The sequence below is a fragment of the Macrobrachium nipponense genome, chromosome 6, assembly GCF_015104395.2.
Source record: "Macrobrachium nipponense isolate FS-2020 chromosome 6, ASM1510439v2, whole genome shotgun sequence".
Taxonomy (NCBI): domain Eukaryota; kingdom Metazoa; phylum Arthropoda; class Malacostraca; order Decapoda; family Palaemonidae; genus Macrobrachium; species Macrobrachium nipponense.
Window position 1 is genome coordinate 121,798,321 of NC_061108.1, and position 19,174 is coordinate 121,817,494.

Here is a 19,174-nt window from a genome sequence, read left to right on the forward strand (position 1 = left end):
GGCTCAACCAGAGCCTTAGAGCTAGGTGGGGTATTTCATCCAAGAGGAAGCAAGAATCCGTCCCCACTGCTGGTAAGAAACCAAAGAAGTCTGGTAAAAGGTTCCAGCCTTACCAGAAACACCAGCAACAGCAGCAATTTGTTCAGGCCGTCCCGGTTACCCAACAGGGACAACCTGCTAGTTCTAAACAGAACCAGCCCATCCTCCTGCTGTCTCCTCAATCACAACCTTCGACCTCCTACGCACTCTCGCCGGCCTTCAACCCTACGTATGAAGGTCAGGGCTACCCTCCCTTTAACAAGCAATCGAGAGGTAGGGCGAGAGGCTACTTTCGCCAGCGTGGCGCAGGAAGGGCGACAAGGAGCAGGCAGTTCAGAGGAGGGCGTGGTGGTCAACCCGCCCATCAACAATGAGGCTCCCCAGGTAGGAGGGAGGCTGTTCCTCTTCCGTCACAGGTGGGGGTTCAGCAATTGGGCACAGAGCATAGTGTCCAAAGGATTGGTTGGAGTTGGATCAAAGATCCTCCTCCAATCAAATCATTCCGCCAAATACCATCAAAGGAATTGACAGATTACGCGGAGGAACTCCTTCAGAAAGGAGCTATTGCGAGAGTCAAGCATCTAAAATTTCAAGGTCGCTTATTCAGCGTGCCAAAGAAAGGCTCAACAAAAAGAAGGGTAATCTTAGACTTGTCAAAGCTAAACTCTTTCATTCGTTGCGACAAGTTCAAGATGCTTACCCTCTCGCAAGTAAGGACCTTACTTCCGCGTGGAGCGGTCACATGCTCCATCGATCTTACAGACGCATACTATCATATCCCTATAGCCAGACACTTCCGCCCATTCCTAGGATTCAGGCTAGGAAATCAGACATTCTCATTCAAAGTGATGCCCTTCGGTCTGAATGTAGCCCCCAGGGTATTCACGAAAATAAGCAGAAGTGGTTGTGCAGCAATTGAGAACTCAGGGATCATGGTAGCAGCATACCTCGACGATTGGTTGATCTGGGCACCAACTGTCGAGGAATGTCTCAAAGCCACCAAAAAGGTAGTTCACTTTCTGGAACATCTGGGGTTCCAGATAAACAAAACGAAATCCAGACTTACCCCGGAGTCTCGTTTTCAGTGGCTGGGAATCCAATGGGATTTGTCTTCCCACAATCTGTCAATTCCAGTGGCCAAACGGAAGGAAATAGCAAAATCTGTCAGGCAATTTCTCAAATGCAAACAAACATCAAGGAGAAACCAGGAAAGAATCCTAGGGTCCCTTCAGTTTGCTTCGGTAACAGATATCCTCCTGAGAGCAAGGCTAAAAGATATAAATCGAGTTTGGCGATCGAGAGCAAAACACCAAATCATCGAGACAAGTTGTCAGTAATTCCACAGATCCTTCGCAATCAACTCCGTCCATGGTCAAAAGTAAAGAACTTAGCCAAGCGGGTACCCCTTCAATATCCCCTTCCAGTGTTAACCATTCACACGGATGCCTCCCTGTCCGGGTGGGGGGATATTCTCAGTTCAAACAGGTTCAGGGGACTTGGTCAGTTCAATTTCGCCAGCTCCACATAAACGTTCTGGAAGCAATGGCAGTATTTCTTACCTTGAAGAGACTGCTTCCCCCGAAAAGTCTCATCTAAGGCTAGTTTTGGACAGTGCAGTGGTAGTTCATTGCATCAACAGGGGAGGGTCCAAATCCAAGCATGTGAACCATGTCATGATAGCCATCTTTGCCCTAGCAAACAAACACAAATGGCATCTGTCCGCCACTCACCTGGCGGGGGTAAGAAATGTGATAGCAGACGCTTTGTCCCGGTCAGTTCCTCTGGAATCAGAATGGTCCCTAGACGACGGGTCATTCCAGTGGATATGCCGAGAGTCCCAGGTCTCCAAGTAGATCTCTTCGCCTCACAAGCGAACCACAAGCTCCCTTGCTATGTGGCCCCCAACCTGGACCCTCTGGCTTATGCCACGGACGCCCTGTCGTTAGATTGGGATCAGTGGAGAAAAATTTATGTTTTTCCTCCAGTGAATCTTCTCTTGAAAGTCTTAAGCAAGCTGAGGACTTTCAAGGGAATAGTAGCTCTGATTGCACCGGACTGGCCCAAGAGCAACTGGTATCCTCTTCTTCTGGAATTGGGTCTCCGACCTCAACGGATTCCCAATCCAAGCTGTCACAATCAGTACAAATGAGGACTGTGTTCGCTTCCTCAGGAATTCTTCAGACCCTAACTTTATGGACTTCATGAAGTTTGCGGCTAATAAAGATGCTAATATTGATCCACAAAATATTCTCTTCCTAGAATCAGATAAGAGAGAGTCAACTATTAGACAATATGACTCAGCTGTTAAAAAATTAGCATCCTTCCTGAAAGAATCAAACACTACAACCATGACAGTTAATCTAGCTATATCCTTTTTCAGATCCTTGTTTGAAAAAGGTTTAGCAGCTAGCACTATTACTACTCATAAATCGGCTTGAAGAAGATCTTTCAGTTAGGTTTTCAGATAGATCTGACTGAATCTTATTTCACGTCTATTCCTAAAGCCTGTGCTAGACTTAGACCTTCTCAAAGGCCTACTGCAGTTTCATGGTTCTTAAATGATGTCCTCAAACTAGCTTCAGATACTGACAACTCGTCTTGTACATTCATAATGCTTCTTAGAAAGACATTATTCTTATTAAGCCTAGCCTCAGGAGCTAGAATTTCAGAACTGTCGGCTCTATCCAGAGATGCGGGTCATGTGGAATTCCTCCCCTCAGGAGAAGTTCTGCTTGCTCCGGATCGTAGTTTTTTGGCTAAAAATGAGGATCCTCTTGCAAGGTGGGCCCCTTGGAAAGTCATCCCACTTCCCCAAGACCCTTCTCTCTGCCCAGTATCAACTTTAAGAGCCTTTCTATCTCGTACATCCTCAAGATCCTCAGGTTCTCTCTTCATGAGAGAAAAAGGTGGTACTTTGTCAGTAAAAGGTATTAGACAACAAATCCTTTACTTCATTAAACAAGCCAATCCTGATTCATTCCCAAAAAGCACATGACATCAGGGGAGTAGCCACCTCAATTAATTACTTTCAACATATGAACTTTGAGGATCTTAAAAAGTATACTGGATGGAAATCTCCGACAGTCTTTAAACGTCATTATCTAAAAGTCCTTCGGAAATCTTTCTTTTAAAATTTTTCAGCAGTAGCAGCGGGAAACATTGTTTCTCCTGATACTGTATAGTAGTCGTAGTACAGATCCAGGTCTCCTTTCTACCTACCTCATCCAACATGCCTCACCCTATCGCCATGCTACTCGGATATCCTAGCCTTAGCCGCTGAAATCATACTAGTGGATTGTCCCTTATTTTTTTTTTTTTTTTTTTGCTAGGGACATCCACACTTTGTACTGATAATGTACTTCAGTGTACCTACCCTTATTTTTATGCTAGGGTAGGACACAATGTGTTTGTATATTTTGTAAATAATTTATCTAAGTAAATCTATTTTGTTAATATTACACTGCATTATTATAATTTACTATGTTTACTGTAATTTTAAGTACTTTACATTACTAACTTTCTTTTATGTTACTGTTTAGAATAAGTTAGGCTTAAGTACTTAGTTTATATGCTGTAATTGATTTACTTATATTATATCCCTCATTTTACAACTGCTTTTCATTTGTCCTTTTTTCCCATCTTGTCTGTTTCTCTGGTACTCTTTCATAGGCCGACACGAGCTGAGCCCAGAAAAGGGATTTTGACGAAGGAAAAATCTATTTCTGGGTGATTGGCTCGTGTCGCCCTATGAAACCCACCCTGTATTGTTTACCCCCCCCATGCAGGACAAGATGTTTTTAGATTAAGGATGTCCGCTAGGGGCGCTGCTGTCCGTGGCGTCCTCTAGTAGTAGTAGTGGCGGCCGCATCGCCCGTTGGTATCAGCTCTCTCTTGTGGGGATTCTGATTGGAAGTTCTAATTGGTGAATGTCTCGTGGTAGTGTTCCCACTCGCCCCTATTACCATACCGACACTTCTTTTAAGAGTGAGCGAGTCAGTTTTACTGACATTTTCTTAATTTTGTTTTTCTCTGGTAATTTTAGATTAATTTTACCTAGAAAGAATGATATTAAGGATCCTTTCATAGGGCGACACGAGCCAATCACCCAGAAATAGATTTTTCCTTCGTCAAAATCCCTTTATTGAAACTAATGAAAAACTACATTTGCTGAGAAAGATTAATATTATTTTACAAATTTACTGGCTAAGTTTAATATTGCAAAATATCTTACCTCAGCTATATCCTGAGAAGTCTCTGCATCTATACCAGTCATTTCTACATATCCTTTGTCTGCAGACATTTCCTGTAGCACACCACAGTTACCAAAAACAGTCTGAAAAAAAAACAAAGTATAACAGGATGGTGAATTACATAGTGTGAAAATTTAAACTGTAGTACTACTGAGACCCACCAAATGATTTTTTCACAGCAGATACTGTTTCACATATTATCAGTAACAGCACTCCATGACCAACCAACATGTAATTAAGACTTTACAGTTAAAGATGAAAAAACTAACAATGTACCAAAGAGAAAATTTTACATTGATATCAAATTTATTGCTGACTATAATTGTTCACTGAGCTTTATATTCTTCCTATAATTCAAATACTGTTGCTAAAGGCAAACGAAAGCAAAATATGGAAGCTTTTAGAGTAAATGGTCTGACAGATGAATAGATCTTTTAAAATGATGCTAGGGTATCCAAGTCAAGCAGAGAGGAGGAGGAGGAGGAGGAGGAGGATGGGAGGAGGAGGAGGAGGAGGAGGAGGAGGAGGAGGAGGAGGAGGAGGAGGAGGAGGAAAGGGGAGGGCGAGGAGGAGGAGGAGGAGGAGGAGGAGGGGAGGAGGGTGAGGAGGAGGAGGAGGAGGAGGAGTGAGGAGGGGGGAGTGGATGCACTGGGGCAAGAGGGGGAGGGGTGTGGCTAACCGGGATTTATATACATCTAGGCAGGTAGACGGCGGCCGGCTATCGAGGTCATGCGGGAGACCAGTGGGTAGGGGCGGACAGGGGCAGAGGAGGCCCCCAGTGTTCGAGGACATGGGTGTGCAATGTAGGTGGATAGGAGGAGTAGGAGGAGAAGGAAGGGGATGCTAGGGGGAGGGGGGGAGGGGGAGGGGAGGCAGGAGGAGGAAGGAGGGGCGGAGGGGGACAGGGGAGGTGGGGGAGGGGGGGAGGGTGGAGGGGGGAGGGGGAGGAGGAGACACTGGTTAGTCAAAATAGCAATAAAAATTCTCAGATGAAGGCAAGAGCCGAAAAGGCTCAAAATTCATCTGACAGCATTTGGTAATACAGTGGGGGCCCCGTATTCGTGTCCTCCGGATTTGCAGACTCACACATTCGCAGATTTCTCTCGGGAACATTTCCTTGCATTATTCGTGGAAAATTCGCATATTTGCGGTATTTTTCTATGAGAAATATCTGCAAATTCCTTGTTTTTTTTATCAATTTCATCATTAATGTACTTTTGTGATAAAACTATTAAAAAAACCTATACAAATTTTTAGTAGGTTTTTCCAGGATAGCGGATACAATAAAGAAAGAGTCTCTGTGAGAGTATGCAAGTACTAAAGGCAAATACTGCAGTGTATGTAAGGTAGACCTTCAAGCACCTATGAGGCTGTGGGTTAAATATTACTGGACATGTGCTACATCCATGATTCTGCACTGCAGCTAGATAAATTGATGATAATGTTTACCTTACTTTCACTCTCTAAATCAACAGGGCATTTGTACTAAAAAGCATACTAGTACACCTAACACATCAGTGACAAAAACCGACTTTGTTACCAAATCTCTCATATTCAATAAAACCCAATGATGCTTTAAATATTTTCAATGGAAAACGCATGCACTAATGTTAATATAAAGTGCATCATCATTCGTATGGGACTAGCCAAGGATATCATTTTAACCACTAAAACTTCAAATGGATATTATATGTTAATAATGCTACTGAGTTGAGAGACTATGAAAAAATAAGCTCTATAGGTCTAAAAGTAAACAGTACAGTCGCTGAAGTCAAAATCTTGAAATGGGCTTCGGATGCACACAATTTAACGCAGAATGTTTTAGGTATTTTCCTTATATTTAAGGAAGCATTAGGAGTTGCTAAATAGGCTTTCATTTGGATTGCCATGGAATCATAGGAATTATATGAAACATAGCCATGCTACTCAGTCATGTTAAACTGCCGGCTACTAGTACACTTTCGCCAGTACAAATTTAAAAGTTAACAATTTTACAGTCAGGGTAAATGTATGGTACTTACAAGCAACAATAAATAGAGAAATAATAAAAATAAACAGATAAATAAAGTTGTAAGTGTCACTTACAAGGGAAATAAATGAGTTTCACTTACGTTTTTCGCCACCTGGGGGTCAGACACACACGAAAATGTGATGTCAGCAGCATTGATGACATCGGAAGGAGTCATCATCTCTTTGGCCCCAGCTGCAACGAAGTCTGCACACTGCAATGGAATAAAAGTATTTAGAACTAGGACACGCTTCACACTTCAAAGAAATTCAGGCTACTATTATAATTACATCTAACATTTTGCTTGAGATTCCTAACAAAGATTTATCAAGTAATATTACTATGTGCATACAAGCACTACACAACACATGTAGATGAGTATCACCAATTATGATGAAAAAATTTGCCATTCTCAACAGTATCTAAAATGGTATTCAGACCATTCAAATTACACACACACACAATACATACATATATATATATATATATATATATATATATATATATATATATATATATATATATATATATATATATATATATATGGGGGTTCCGTTCTTGAGACAAGTCGTAAGTCGAAATCGTTGTAAGCTGGAACATTGTCAAAAATTTACTTTTAATGCATTAAAAACTATGTAAACTGCATTCTTATTGCATTTTTCATTAAAAAACCTTCAAATATTGATTATTTTGCATTTTTGGTGTCATATTTCTTCTGGTAGATCAGCGTTGGAGGCATCGTAACCCCGGAACATGTGCCGTAGCTCTGGAAATATTGAAAAGCGCCTTAACCTCGGAACATTGTAACCCGAACCCGCTGTATCCTGGGGACTGCCTAGACATCAGATGCACAGGGATGTTAATCTACTCTAGTATACATTTATTAAATACCTCTTTTACTACAGACTTGATTTGCACAGTGTTTTTATTTTGTATGTATCTTTTGATCGAAATTTCTTTATTAGAGAGAGCAAGCATCTTTATCCTTATTGTTACCGTATAGATTCTGTGGTATGTATGTATGTATGTATGTATGTATGTATATATATATGTTTGTCATAATGTATCTATATATATATATATATATTTATATAATAGATATATATATATATATATCACATCCCCATGCATCTGATGCCTAAGCCTTACGACGCTCCTAGGCAGAATGAATATTCCACCTCTCTTGAGGGATACATCTTTCAAAAGTATCCCTCAGGAGAGGTGGAACATACATCTTGCCTATGTGAACTCTTGAGAGAGAGACTGAGAGCTTCCAGCCCTGTGATTGGCTTATCAACAGCCAATCAGGAGTGTCATAAGGGACTGGTCTAGACATTAGATGCACGGTTGATGTGAATCTACTATACCTGGCTGTATTTTTCTGTATAAATACATACATATTATCATAAAGATATCAACAATATAACACTTCCTTAACTACTGGGGATGCCTCCAAAGAAAAACACAAAGATCAATGCCACTCTTACACTTTTACAACTAAAATGTGAATGATTCTCATCTAACAAGTAACAAAAGTAAAATGAAAAGTGAAATTTAATGCAACTCATAAAACAGAAAATCATGAACCTGAAAAATGACTAAACATTAAAACCAACGGCATATATTTTCTTTAAACAGTGAAATTAAGTTAAACAACCACAAAGTGGATATTGCAACAAACATGATGTGAACCCATGACAAGTACATGTATTACCACATAGGCAAAGTGAAGAAATATGACACCTAATACATGTGACAACCACACTGACAGACAAACAGATGGAAAAATTACTATTCATGCACATCTGTTACACGACAGTCTATCTTTGCCATAATGTACATTTACATTTACGCAAGATGGACTACTAGCCCTGCACCAAGTTTGAAATAAATTTATTCAACCATGGAGGAGTTGCGATGACTAGGTAAGATCAGCAGATATAATGACATGTAGACGGATGGACGCTCTCCCTTTTAAATATAGCCATGCATGATGGCCTGCCTTTGTAACAAGTTTGAAAGGAATTCCTTCAACCATGTAGAGGAGTTGCGATGACAAGGTAAGTGACATACAGCAGTGTACAGACGTACAAATAAATGAATGAACAAGGGAAAACTACATGTATACAAGGCATAAATACAGCATTTACAAAAGAGGGAAGTGGGAGGGGGGGGGAGATGACATTTCATGAAAAATGTCAGAAATACATGTGTGAAAATGTCTAGTGAATTTTTTCACCTGAGTGAAATGAAAGATTACAAGTATTATGTATAATATAATGGTGCCTTGACAGGAGCTTTCTGTTTTGGGTCTTTATCCACTTGCACCAGTGATCCAATAAAAACGATGGATCACGTGCCAGGTATATGGATGGCTAGTGGGTCAACAGGTAACACAATTTTCTTTCAAAGAACAGATCCAAATAGCTTTTGCCAAAGACCTCTTGCCAAATGGGCAAGTGTAGTATCGTTTTACAGTAAAAGAGAGTATACGTATTATGAATACCAGATTACCTCACTGAGGCCTTCCCATTTTGATGCTGCATACTCCAAGGAGCAATGAATGCTCTCTCTCTCTCTCTCTCACCTAGCTACAACTAATAACAGTCGACTAACAACCAAGTACACAATTCAGTAAGTACCTCAACAGAAGGATACTGGATTTTAATGACCACACACATTCGTCTCTTGCTGTCTGAATATTATGACTTGAACACGGATCGTCCAAGAGAGAGAGAGAGAGAGAGAGAGAGAGAGAGAGAGAGAGAGAGAGAGAGAGAGAGAGAGAGAGAGAGAGAGCCATGAGCAAGAAAGAAAAAGAACTAGACACCGAAGCGTGGCTGTCCAAGCAATCAATAAAGACCCAGCAAACCTAACAGGAGGATGGCAGGCAGGCACGCAAGCAAGCAGCAGACAGAAGAAAGGAAACACCCACATACACAAAAATAAGAACACTGGATGTGCATATATGAAATATACATATGTATATACGTATTATAACCAGTGGCAGGATGAAGAAATGAAAGGTTTGGTGAATTATTCGAGTTACAATTGCATGACAAGAGAGAAGCAGATTATACAGGATGATGGATATGACAGTCATGAACAGAGAGCAAGAAAAGAAGGCATACAAATTATAGAGGTAAAAGTGAAAAAGAACTTTAGGGAGAATAAGAGGATGTTCTAAAAGGAAGTAAATACAAAGAGATATGCTGGCAAGTATATGGATCTGAAATAAAACTTATCATTTATATCCCCTGTGTAAGTTTTTTGCAAGGTGTACTAAATTTGATATTAAACTGATATTTGTGGCTTAATATTTTCAATATAAAAAATCACACGTGTGACAAAAAGAACGTAATATAAGTGTAAATACATAAAATCATTAATAGCTCTTTGTAGCTTAATATTAAACGTACAAGTGTAATAATACCATGAAATTTCACACATTCATGTCAATCCCAATTGATAATAGAGAGGATTAGGCATAGGGTTACCACCATTAGATTGTTAACAGTCAAGATTTGCCAAAGATTCCAAAATGCCTGAGTAATCTGGTGTAAAAGGATAATTTGCTTTACAACAATCTGGCTATAAATTAATGCAATAAAAAGAGGGAGTTGGAGTGGTTGGACAGCAAGATGGAAGACAGGAAGTGGTAACAAGATAAATTAAGACTAATAAGTGCACCATGTGAGGTTACTGGTGTTAGTGCACTGCTGTTACCGTGGCACAAGAGGTGATGAGGGGAGAGAGAGAGAGAGAGAGAGAGAGAGAGAGAGAGAGAGAGAGAGAGAGAGAGAGAGAGAGAGAGAGAGAGAGAGAGAGATTATCAACACTAACGATGATAATAATGTATGAAATCATAAACAGCAATGATGAAAATGAAGATGCACAATTATTTAGTAAACTAGGTGACCAACCCGGCGCTGCCCAGGAAATCTCTAATTACAACCGATAAACTCTCTCTCATTCCTACTAAATAGCTGCTCCTCAACCCCCCTTTCTATTGAGGCTGAACTTGGACTTAAAGGGCTTCAGGAGAGTCACTATTCATCTTAGCAGCCTGAAAACTATGGATTAGACACTAATATCTGCTGTTTTCAGCTATTTTTATATATGACACACCTTCCCATCCCTTCTCACCCAGCCCCCCCTTACAGGGCTGAACTTCTTCTTGAAGGGCATTGGGGCTGTCACTATTCATCTCAGCAACCTCGAAAACTATGGAGTTGACACTTAATATCTGCTGTTTTCACATATTTTTACATCACCCCCTTCCACCCTTCTCAACCCCCTCCCTGTTGGGGGCTGAACTTGGACTTAAGGGCATTGGGAGGGTCACTATTCTTCTTAGCAACCTCAAAAACTATGGATTAAACTAGACACTAACATGTCTTGCTTTGGGTCATTTTTACATATATCCCCCTTTCCCATCCCTCAACCCCCCTTCCTATCAGGGCTGAACTTGGACTTAAAGGGTATTGGGAGAGCCACTATTCTTCTCAGCAAGCTTGAAAACTATGAATTAGACACTAGTATCTGTCATTTTTGGTTATTCTTACATGTCACCTGCCTTCCAACCCACTTCTCATACCTCCTCTCACTATCAGGGCTGAACTTGGACTTGAAGGGCACCAGGAGTGTCACTATTCATCTAAGTGACCTAAAAAATTATGAATTAGACACTTAACATCTGTTGTTTTTTATAATTTTCACATGTCATCACCCCCTTCACATCCCCCCTCCCTCTTGGGGGTTGAACTTGGTTTAAGGGGCATCTGGAGTGTCACTACTCTTCTTAGCAACCTTGAAAACTATGGATTAAACACTAATATCTGTTGTTTTGGGTATTTATACATTTCAACCCCCTCCCATACCCATTCTCACCCATACTCCCAACCAGGGCTGAACTTGGACTTGAAGGGCACCGGGACTGTCACTATTCTTCTCAGTGACCTTGAAAACTATGACTTAGACACTAATATCTGTCGTTTTGGTTATTTTTACATCTCACCCCCCTTCCTAACCCCCACCCACATTGGGGTTGAACTTGGACTTAAGGGCACTGTGAGTGTCACTATTCTTATGAGCGACCACAAAAAATATGGCTTAAACACTAATGCCTGTTGTTTTGGTTATTTTTACATTTCACCCCCTTCCCATCAGGGCTGAACTAGGACTTATAAGAGCATTGGGGGCGTCACTATTCTTCTCAGCAACCTCGAAAACAATGGATTAGACACTAGTATCTGTTGTTTTAGTTATTATTACATTTCACCCCCTTCCCATCCCCTCCCAATTGGGGCTCAATTTGGGCTTAATGGGCATGGGAGTGCTGCTATTCATCTCAGCGACCTCAAAAACTATGAATTAGACACTAATATATCGTTTTCTGTCATTTTTACATTCCACCCCCCACCCCCTTCCCACACACCCGATAGTAAATTGTATGTATACAAAAGTTTGGTTGAAATTACTCGATGCATTTTACGATGCATTTTAAAGTGTAGTGGAACATACACACACACATACATCCATTTTTATATATACAGATTGTATTACTATGTAAAAGGTAAAGATAAACCGAACACACTAAAGGACCAAAGCAAAAGGAAACCCATCTCCCAACTTCCTTCACATCCTCCAAAGAAGACCCTCTCCCACAGCCTCTCCCTTTCATCCCAAGAATATCCCTCCATCCGGTTTTGGGGATTCAATCTGACAAGCAGAAAGGACCCATCTTTCGTTCCGTCTGATTCCCATTCAAAAAGTAGATTTATACGAGATAGCCCCAATGGTATCACAGCCTGGAAAATAAATAATTCCTGGGAAAAATAAATCAATCCTGGGAAAAATACATCTTTCTGGAAAAATGTCATTCCAGGAAAAATAAATCAATCCTGCAGAAATCAGTCATTTCCGGGAAAGTAAATTATTCCTGGAATAAATCCTTCTGGAAAAATAAACCATTTCTGGAAAAAGCTATTGAGATGCGCATCTATAATCCGACGGGGCTATTAGTCGGTCGTGATGCCGTCTTTTCCTGAGCACAGGAGTGAGAAAATAAGAGTCCAACGCTCTCTTTCGCTGTCTCGGGAGGGATATTCATGGCGGAGACGCAATTTTCTCGGCTTGACGGTAATACCAAAACTGACACGAGATGAAAATTGATGTGGGCGCTGAATATACTGCAGCCACTAATCTTATTATCATCATCATACAGCTAGCCTACAATATATCAAAAATAAAACAAAAAATAAAAAAACTTTATGGTGAGCCTCTTTCATAATACTTTTTTCTTTATATTTAACAAAGGTTATTGGCAAAATACTAAACTTAACCTTCCTAAAAATACAAAAGGGAGGCCGAGTTGAAAACGAGGGGTGGGAGAAAATGACAACCATGTACCTTGAAAAGATGTATAGAAAGGTTTTGAAAAAAAAAAAAAAAAAAAAAAAAAAAAAAAAAAAAAAAAAAAAAAAAAAAAAAACACATTCATAATCTCGCTATTCCAAAATATTGTCTGTGTTTGGTGGGGTTTTCTAAATAACCCACGAGAGTATTTTATTCTTTTATGAGGTCACAAAAAGACCATGTAAGCAAAAATATATGGGAAACACGCAACAATCCTTGGGTCCATTAGAAAAATATTAGAAGTTTATGCATCATATCTGTCAAAAATGTTATTAATTATTTTCAATAATGAGAATTAAAAAAAAATACTTAAAACAAATCTTTGAGGAATACGAGATCGTCCAAAAGGAAAAATAAATAATTCCTGGACATATTTTTTTTTTTCTAAATGAAAAGAGAACCGACAAAGTTAACCGAGGAAGAGCAAACTTCGGCGAAATTCACTTCCGAAAAACACTACAACTCGTGCACACATGTACGATATGGACAGAAGATGGAAGCTGTACGTGTGTACGCAAGAACACATAAAACATACCTTTCCAACATCTCTGATAAATTAGCATATTGAACTGCAGCTGATAATGACATCGAGTCGGTTTCCTTTTTCCCCCACACCAACAATCCTGACTTCCCATTTAGGGTTCCTCTATCATTTTTAGGTGCAGGGTCAGGGGGAAAACACGGGAACGAGGATTTTGCTTTCATAATAATGGTGAAAGACGCATCGCGCAATATAGGCAGTCGGGAAAATATAAATGTATCTGGCAGAAGATTATTTTGTCTTAACACTCACCCACACATACATACGTACCTAAGGAAGTAAAAAGGTTACTTACATACTTTTGAAATCTGCATAACTTATTTTCATACCCTGACACACACACACACACACACACACACACACACACACACACAGAGAGAGAGAGAGAGAGAGAGAGAGAGAGAGAGAGAGAGAGGAGAGAAACGTCAAAAGTCTAAAATGGGGAAAAACCTGGAAGGGGGACGATGTTCAGCTAATCACCGAATTCAAACTCATTCATTTCTATCAGAATATTTATTTCCCCGCAATTCAGAATTCCGTAGTATTTATGAAGCCAATTAGATCAGTGGCCGACACATTTACCCAAATGCTATTATCCTCATGAAAATACATCCGTCTCAATTAAACGAGAATCATATCCGAACGCTGACCTCCACAGCACACACACACACACACACGATGGAATACATTTCATCAGCAACTAAGGGGAAGAGAAGAGAGAGAGAGAGAGAGAGAGCTAGCACTTAAATCTAAAGCGTAGTAATTGTTCTAATTTTAGTTCTTTATTCAAAATAACTAAATTATCTTTTCCGTCTATTCTGTCATCACTTAAAACAAGGGATGAGTCGACACTATCCTTGTTGAATGGAAGCTCATTTGAAATTAAATATGTCGCCCATATATTCTCCACACACACACACACACAGAGAGAGAGAGAGAGAGAGAGAGAGAGAGAGAGTCGCCTATCACTCTTGACGCAAAGGCTTCTTCTTTCCTTGTACACAATGAATTATTATCGGAAAGAATCTCGAGGTGGAATGGGGATGCAGCCTCAGCATGGAGTCGAGATGTGTCCAGTGAGGTGGAGAAGCATCTATTTAGTCAAGTCAGCTGATCCGTTCCTACGAGGCAGCAGAATCAGTTTTGTGAGGGAAACACACACACACACACACACACTAGATACACCTTCGGTTGTTGTTTTTCAAGATATGAACGTATGTGTTCATTACACAGCATACAAGCGAATCATACACCGTTATGCTGAATAACCTTGAGTGTCTAAAAATTGGCCATCATAATAGTCACAATTCCCCCTCTCAACATCTTTAATTCTTCGTGCTCTTTGGATACGAAAATTTACAAGGGCATTGTGGCTACTACAATTACATATACATCGGGTAAAGAGTGACCAGTAGATTCTATATACGTGTATAAATGTGTAGCCTTACCATTGAAAATCTAAAAACCCTAAGTTTGTAATATATTCTCCAGAACTACGTACAAAGCCAGAAACCTTGCCAACAAGTGAAGGCATAACAAGCTGTCTAGACAGAGAATGAAGGTAAATGTTAAAATGGTCTTGGCCCAAGTCTTTTGCTACATAAACGATGTTGTGAGGAGACTGCATCTGGGGAGGGAAAAATTCCTCTACCATCATCACCTTTGTTACTACTCTAAACTGTCACGATTTTATTCTGGTCATTCTTGTTTTAATATTCCATTTTCATCAATTTATTGGGTCACGTGTTGTGTGTGTGTGTGTGTGTGTGTGTGTGTGTGTGTGTGTGTGTGTGTGTGTGTGTGTGACCTTAAAACTTACCAAAGAACTGCCACGACTCTATAAAATCGAGCTGTTTACAATCCCGGATAAAAGTGTAGGACTTAGCGTAGGATTTACGTCTCGGCTTTGCACCGAAAGAAAAAAAAAAAGATGTTAAAATTTGCAACAAAACTTAGCAGTCACTTACAGGATAAAACAAACTGGAATTTCCATGTTTGTGAAAATATTGACCTTGTTAAAAATAATGATGTCGGTAAAGGAAATCGACCACGACTTGTTGAAGCTGGGTAAACATATTTATTCAATGGACCCAGCTCCGTCACATTCACTTTCCGTAATAATCTTTTGATTCTGACATGGAAAGTAAATCAAGAATAATACTGTTATTGACAGTATCTCTCGCATTATGTCGTAATCCTTTCTTCCCTCGTAAACATCAACGACTTTTCATTAAAATTTTTTTGAGAAATCATCTTTTAATACTATTAATACTGCTATAATTCACATACGGTCACAAGTATTATTATAATTATATTATGTTATCAATGCCATTACTTGTACAAAACAGAGCAAGAGGTACGATTAAAAAAAACTACAGCTAAAAATAATACTTTTGGAGAAGCATAGGAAGGTCCTGAAAAACTACTAAGGTGCTTACGAGAGAGAGAGAGAGAGAGAGAGAGAGAGAGAGAGAGAGAGAGAGAGAGAGAGAGAGAGAGAGAGAGAGAGAGAGAGACTGTAAATACCAAATCAACTAACCTACAGAAATCCACCGAAAATGTCTTTGTAACAACCAAACTTACTGCGATAAAAAGAATTTAAAAAAAAACAAAGACTTTTTCAAGACAAAAAGTTCTTCTTGTGTTGGTCAGATATGCGCTGTAACAAAAATCCGTTAAAATGCATAAACAAAACCTATGTAAAATAATGAAAGGAAAACACCACGTAATTCGGCTAACAGTTCCGATTATTACACACTACGGAATTGATCCATTTTTTTAAAGAGAGAGAAGGAAGGAACACGAAAGGTTTACAGTTTTCCTCTTAAGATCAATATGTGCACGCGTGCAATGCAGTTGAATATTGAGTCAGAATGGGAGGGGGAAAGGAGGGATTGGGGTACTAACACACAATACGCCAGTACAAGAGAGAGAGAGAGAGAGAGAGAGAGAGAGAGAGAGAGAGAGAGATCCTGACTTAAGCTGCGTTTAGCAACTCCCTCGACCTTTACCTGACATTTCCCCCGAAGAGTTTCGACCCTTGAGCCGACACGATTTCCAACAACCCCCCCCCCCCCCACCCCCCCCCCCCCCCCCCCTTACCCCTACCCCCACCCCTACTTCTATGGCGACATCGCCCTCCAACTCGCCCGCTACACGAGGCAGAAGTAGAACGACTTCCAGAACAATTCATTCGCCGTTTCTCACTAAAGATTAATACAAATAAACAAAACCAGAGGATAAAAAATTAAAAGTGCTCTCTCTCTCTCTCTCTCTTTCACACACACAAAATAAAAGACGAAATCTCGAACACTTTTACGCAAAGAAAGTCGAAATCTCGAATATTCTTCACATCAAGAATGTCGATATATATCGAATATTCTTTATATCAAGAGTGTCGGAATCTCGAATATTCTTTATATCAAGAATGTCGATATCTCGAATATTCTTCATATCAAGAATGTCGAATCTCCGAAATAAATAATTACATCAAAGAATGGTCGAAATTCTTTTCGAATATATTTACATCAGAATAAATTTATTTTTACATCAAGAATGTCGAAATCTCGAACATTTTTACATAAAAGAATGCCAATATATCGAACATTTTTGCATAAAGAATGTCCAAATTTCGAACACTTTTTACATCTAGAATGTCGAAATCTAGAACATTTTTGCATAAAGAATGTCAATATATCGAACATTTTTGCATAAAGAATGTCCAAATCTCAAACTTTTTTTACATCTAGAATGTCGAAAGCTAGAACATTTTTGCACAAAGAATGTCCAAATCTCAAACATTTTTTACATCTAGAATGTCGAAATCTCGAACATTTTTGCATAAAGAATGTCGAAATCTCGAATATTTTTTACATTAAGAATGTCGAAATCTAGAACATTATTACACAAAGAATGCTCAAATCTCTATTTTCATTTCAATGTAATTACAAAATGCTAAAAGATGTCTTGTGCTATCTTGCAAAATCAGATAGAGTGTTGGAAAAAAAACTCATTAGCCCACTTAACAAATGGGTGTGTTCGAACATAATATATTTGTATACTATAATGCCTTTTATAAAAATTATTTTGAAGCAAAAAGCACACGTGGGCTAACAGAGCAAGGGGCGGTGGCCATGGAAGACCATAAACCATAACTAGGGCCGCTGGATGCACTACTATGCCCAAGACTCCAACCTTCGTAAATTCTAGACTTAGATCAATACTTTTTTCATAAAAAGGCACTTAATAGCAACATCTATTTAATCCTCTGGTTAAATATATATATATATATATATTATATATATATATATATATATATATATATATAGATATTATTAGATATATAATTATATATATTATATCGACAATTCTGTGAAAGATGAAATAAAAATATTGTAGTTTTAAACACACACACACAGAGAGAGAGAGAGAGAGAGAGAGAGAGAGAGAGAGAGAGAGAGAATCCAAACCTCATTATTTGGTTATTAATAACTGAAAGATAAAGAGAGCCATTGTCTTTCTCTTCAAAATTCCCTTCTCTCCAGTCACACACACGCACGTGGCCTATTTCGACGAAGAAAGGAGACAATAACTCCTCCTCTATTGTTGTCACTTTCTCAAGGATTAAAAAAAAAAAAAAAAAAAAAAAAAAAAAAAAAAAAAAAAAAAAAAAAAAAAAAAAAGAACACATTTAAAGCGGATAACAGGGATGTTGCGAGGATGGGTCGGAATCGATATAACCTTAAGGAAAAAATGTCATCTAAATGTAATTCTTAATAATAGTAAGTTTCATTTCCCTTCAATTTTTATGCACAAAGCATTCTATCCTTCCCGCAAATGAGACTCATTTTTTTGAATAATGATAGTGATAATTACTACTATTATTGTTGCTACTGCTATTATAAAGGTGACGATGACAGCAGCATCAACATCATCCACGTAATAGCAATATAAAGAGAATTTTGAACTACGTTTGAAAATGAACCTGAAACTCATTCACCCACTGTAAACACCAGAGCTCATTCACAAAAATGATCCCAAACAATGAAATGAAAACAAAATGGAAATCGAAAGTTACATCCAAGGACAACAGCACTGAAATTCTGAGATAGAGAGAGAGAGAGAGAGAGAGAGAGAGAGAGAGAGAGAGAGAGAGAGAGAGAGAAATTTACATTCATTACGTGAATAGATGTTTGGGACACTTCTGAACATCGTCTCGTATCTAATCTTGGAAAACACAAAATAATAATATCAGCAGAGAGAGAGAGAGAGAGAGAGAGAGAGAGAGAGAGAGAGAGAGAGAGAGAGAGAGAGAAAGATACATTGGTCGTGTTAAAATGTTAAAAGTTGTTTTGGACATTTCTGAATACCGTCTCGTATCTAATCTTGATAAACACCCAATATAATGATAATAGTATCAGAAGAGAGAGAGAGAGAGAGAGAGAGAGAGAGAGAGAGAGAGAGAGAGAGAAATTGAACCGCACTAGCGTCAACCCATTCATATAAGACACACGTGGCGTGTGTCTTATATGAATGCTTGTGGCAAGCAGGGAAGGCTAATCCCCCAACCCCTTTCCCCATCAGACCCCAGCCCCGATTCCAGGGTCATTTCCCCTTACCCTCAACGTGAAGAGTTGCATTATGTATGAGTAGTTGTTTAGCCCTGCTTTCAGCCTGGCATAAAAGAGACGACGGTCTAAATACGTATATAAATGAGAATAAAACTAAGAAGGGGATTAAAGCGGTGTTTCGTTTAAAATGAAAGAATAACAATACTAAGGTGAAATGTGAAATTAACGACGCACTCGACGAACATGATAAAAAAGTTAAAAATGAGAGAGAGAGAGAGAGAGAGAGAGAGAGAGAGAGAGAGAGAGAATGATGAATTCGGGAGCTCTACAAAATACTGCATGGACATAC

At 39.2% G+C, this 19,174-nt stretch overlaps 1 protein-coding gene across 1 annotated transcript in view; it reads right to left on the reverse strand.

The window, feature by feature from the left end:
- Positions 1-19,174, reverse strand: part of LOC135216088 (cytokine-like nuclear factor N-PAC) — a 284,091-nt gene that overhangs the window by 25,741 nt on the left and 239,176 nt on the right. Inside the window, exons 8-9 of the mRNA XM_064251099.1 lie at positions 6,401-6,511; positions 4,271-4,372 (exon numbers count right to left, since the gene is read on the reverse strand). Coding sequence (XP_064107169.1) covers positions 4,271-4,372; positions 6,401-6,511 — 213 coding nt within the window. The remainder of the gene's footprint in view (positions 1-4,270; positions 4,373-6,400; positions 6,512-19,174) is intronic.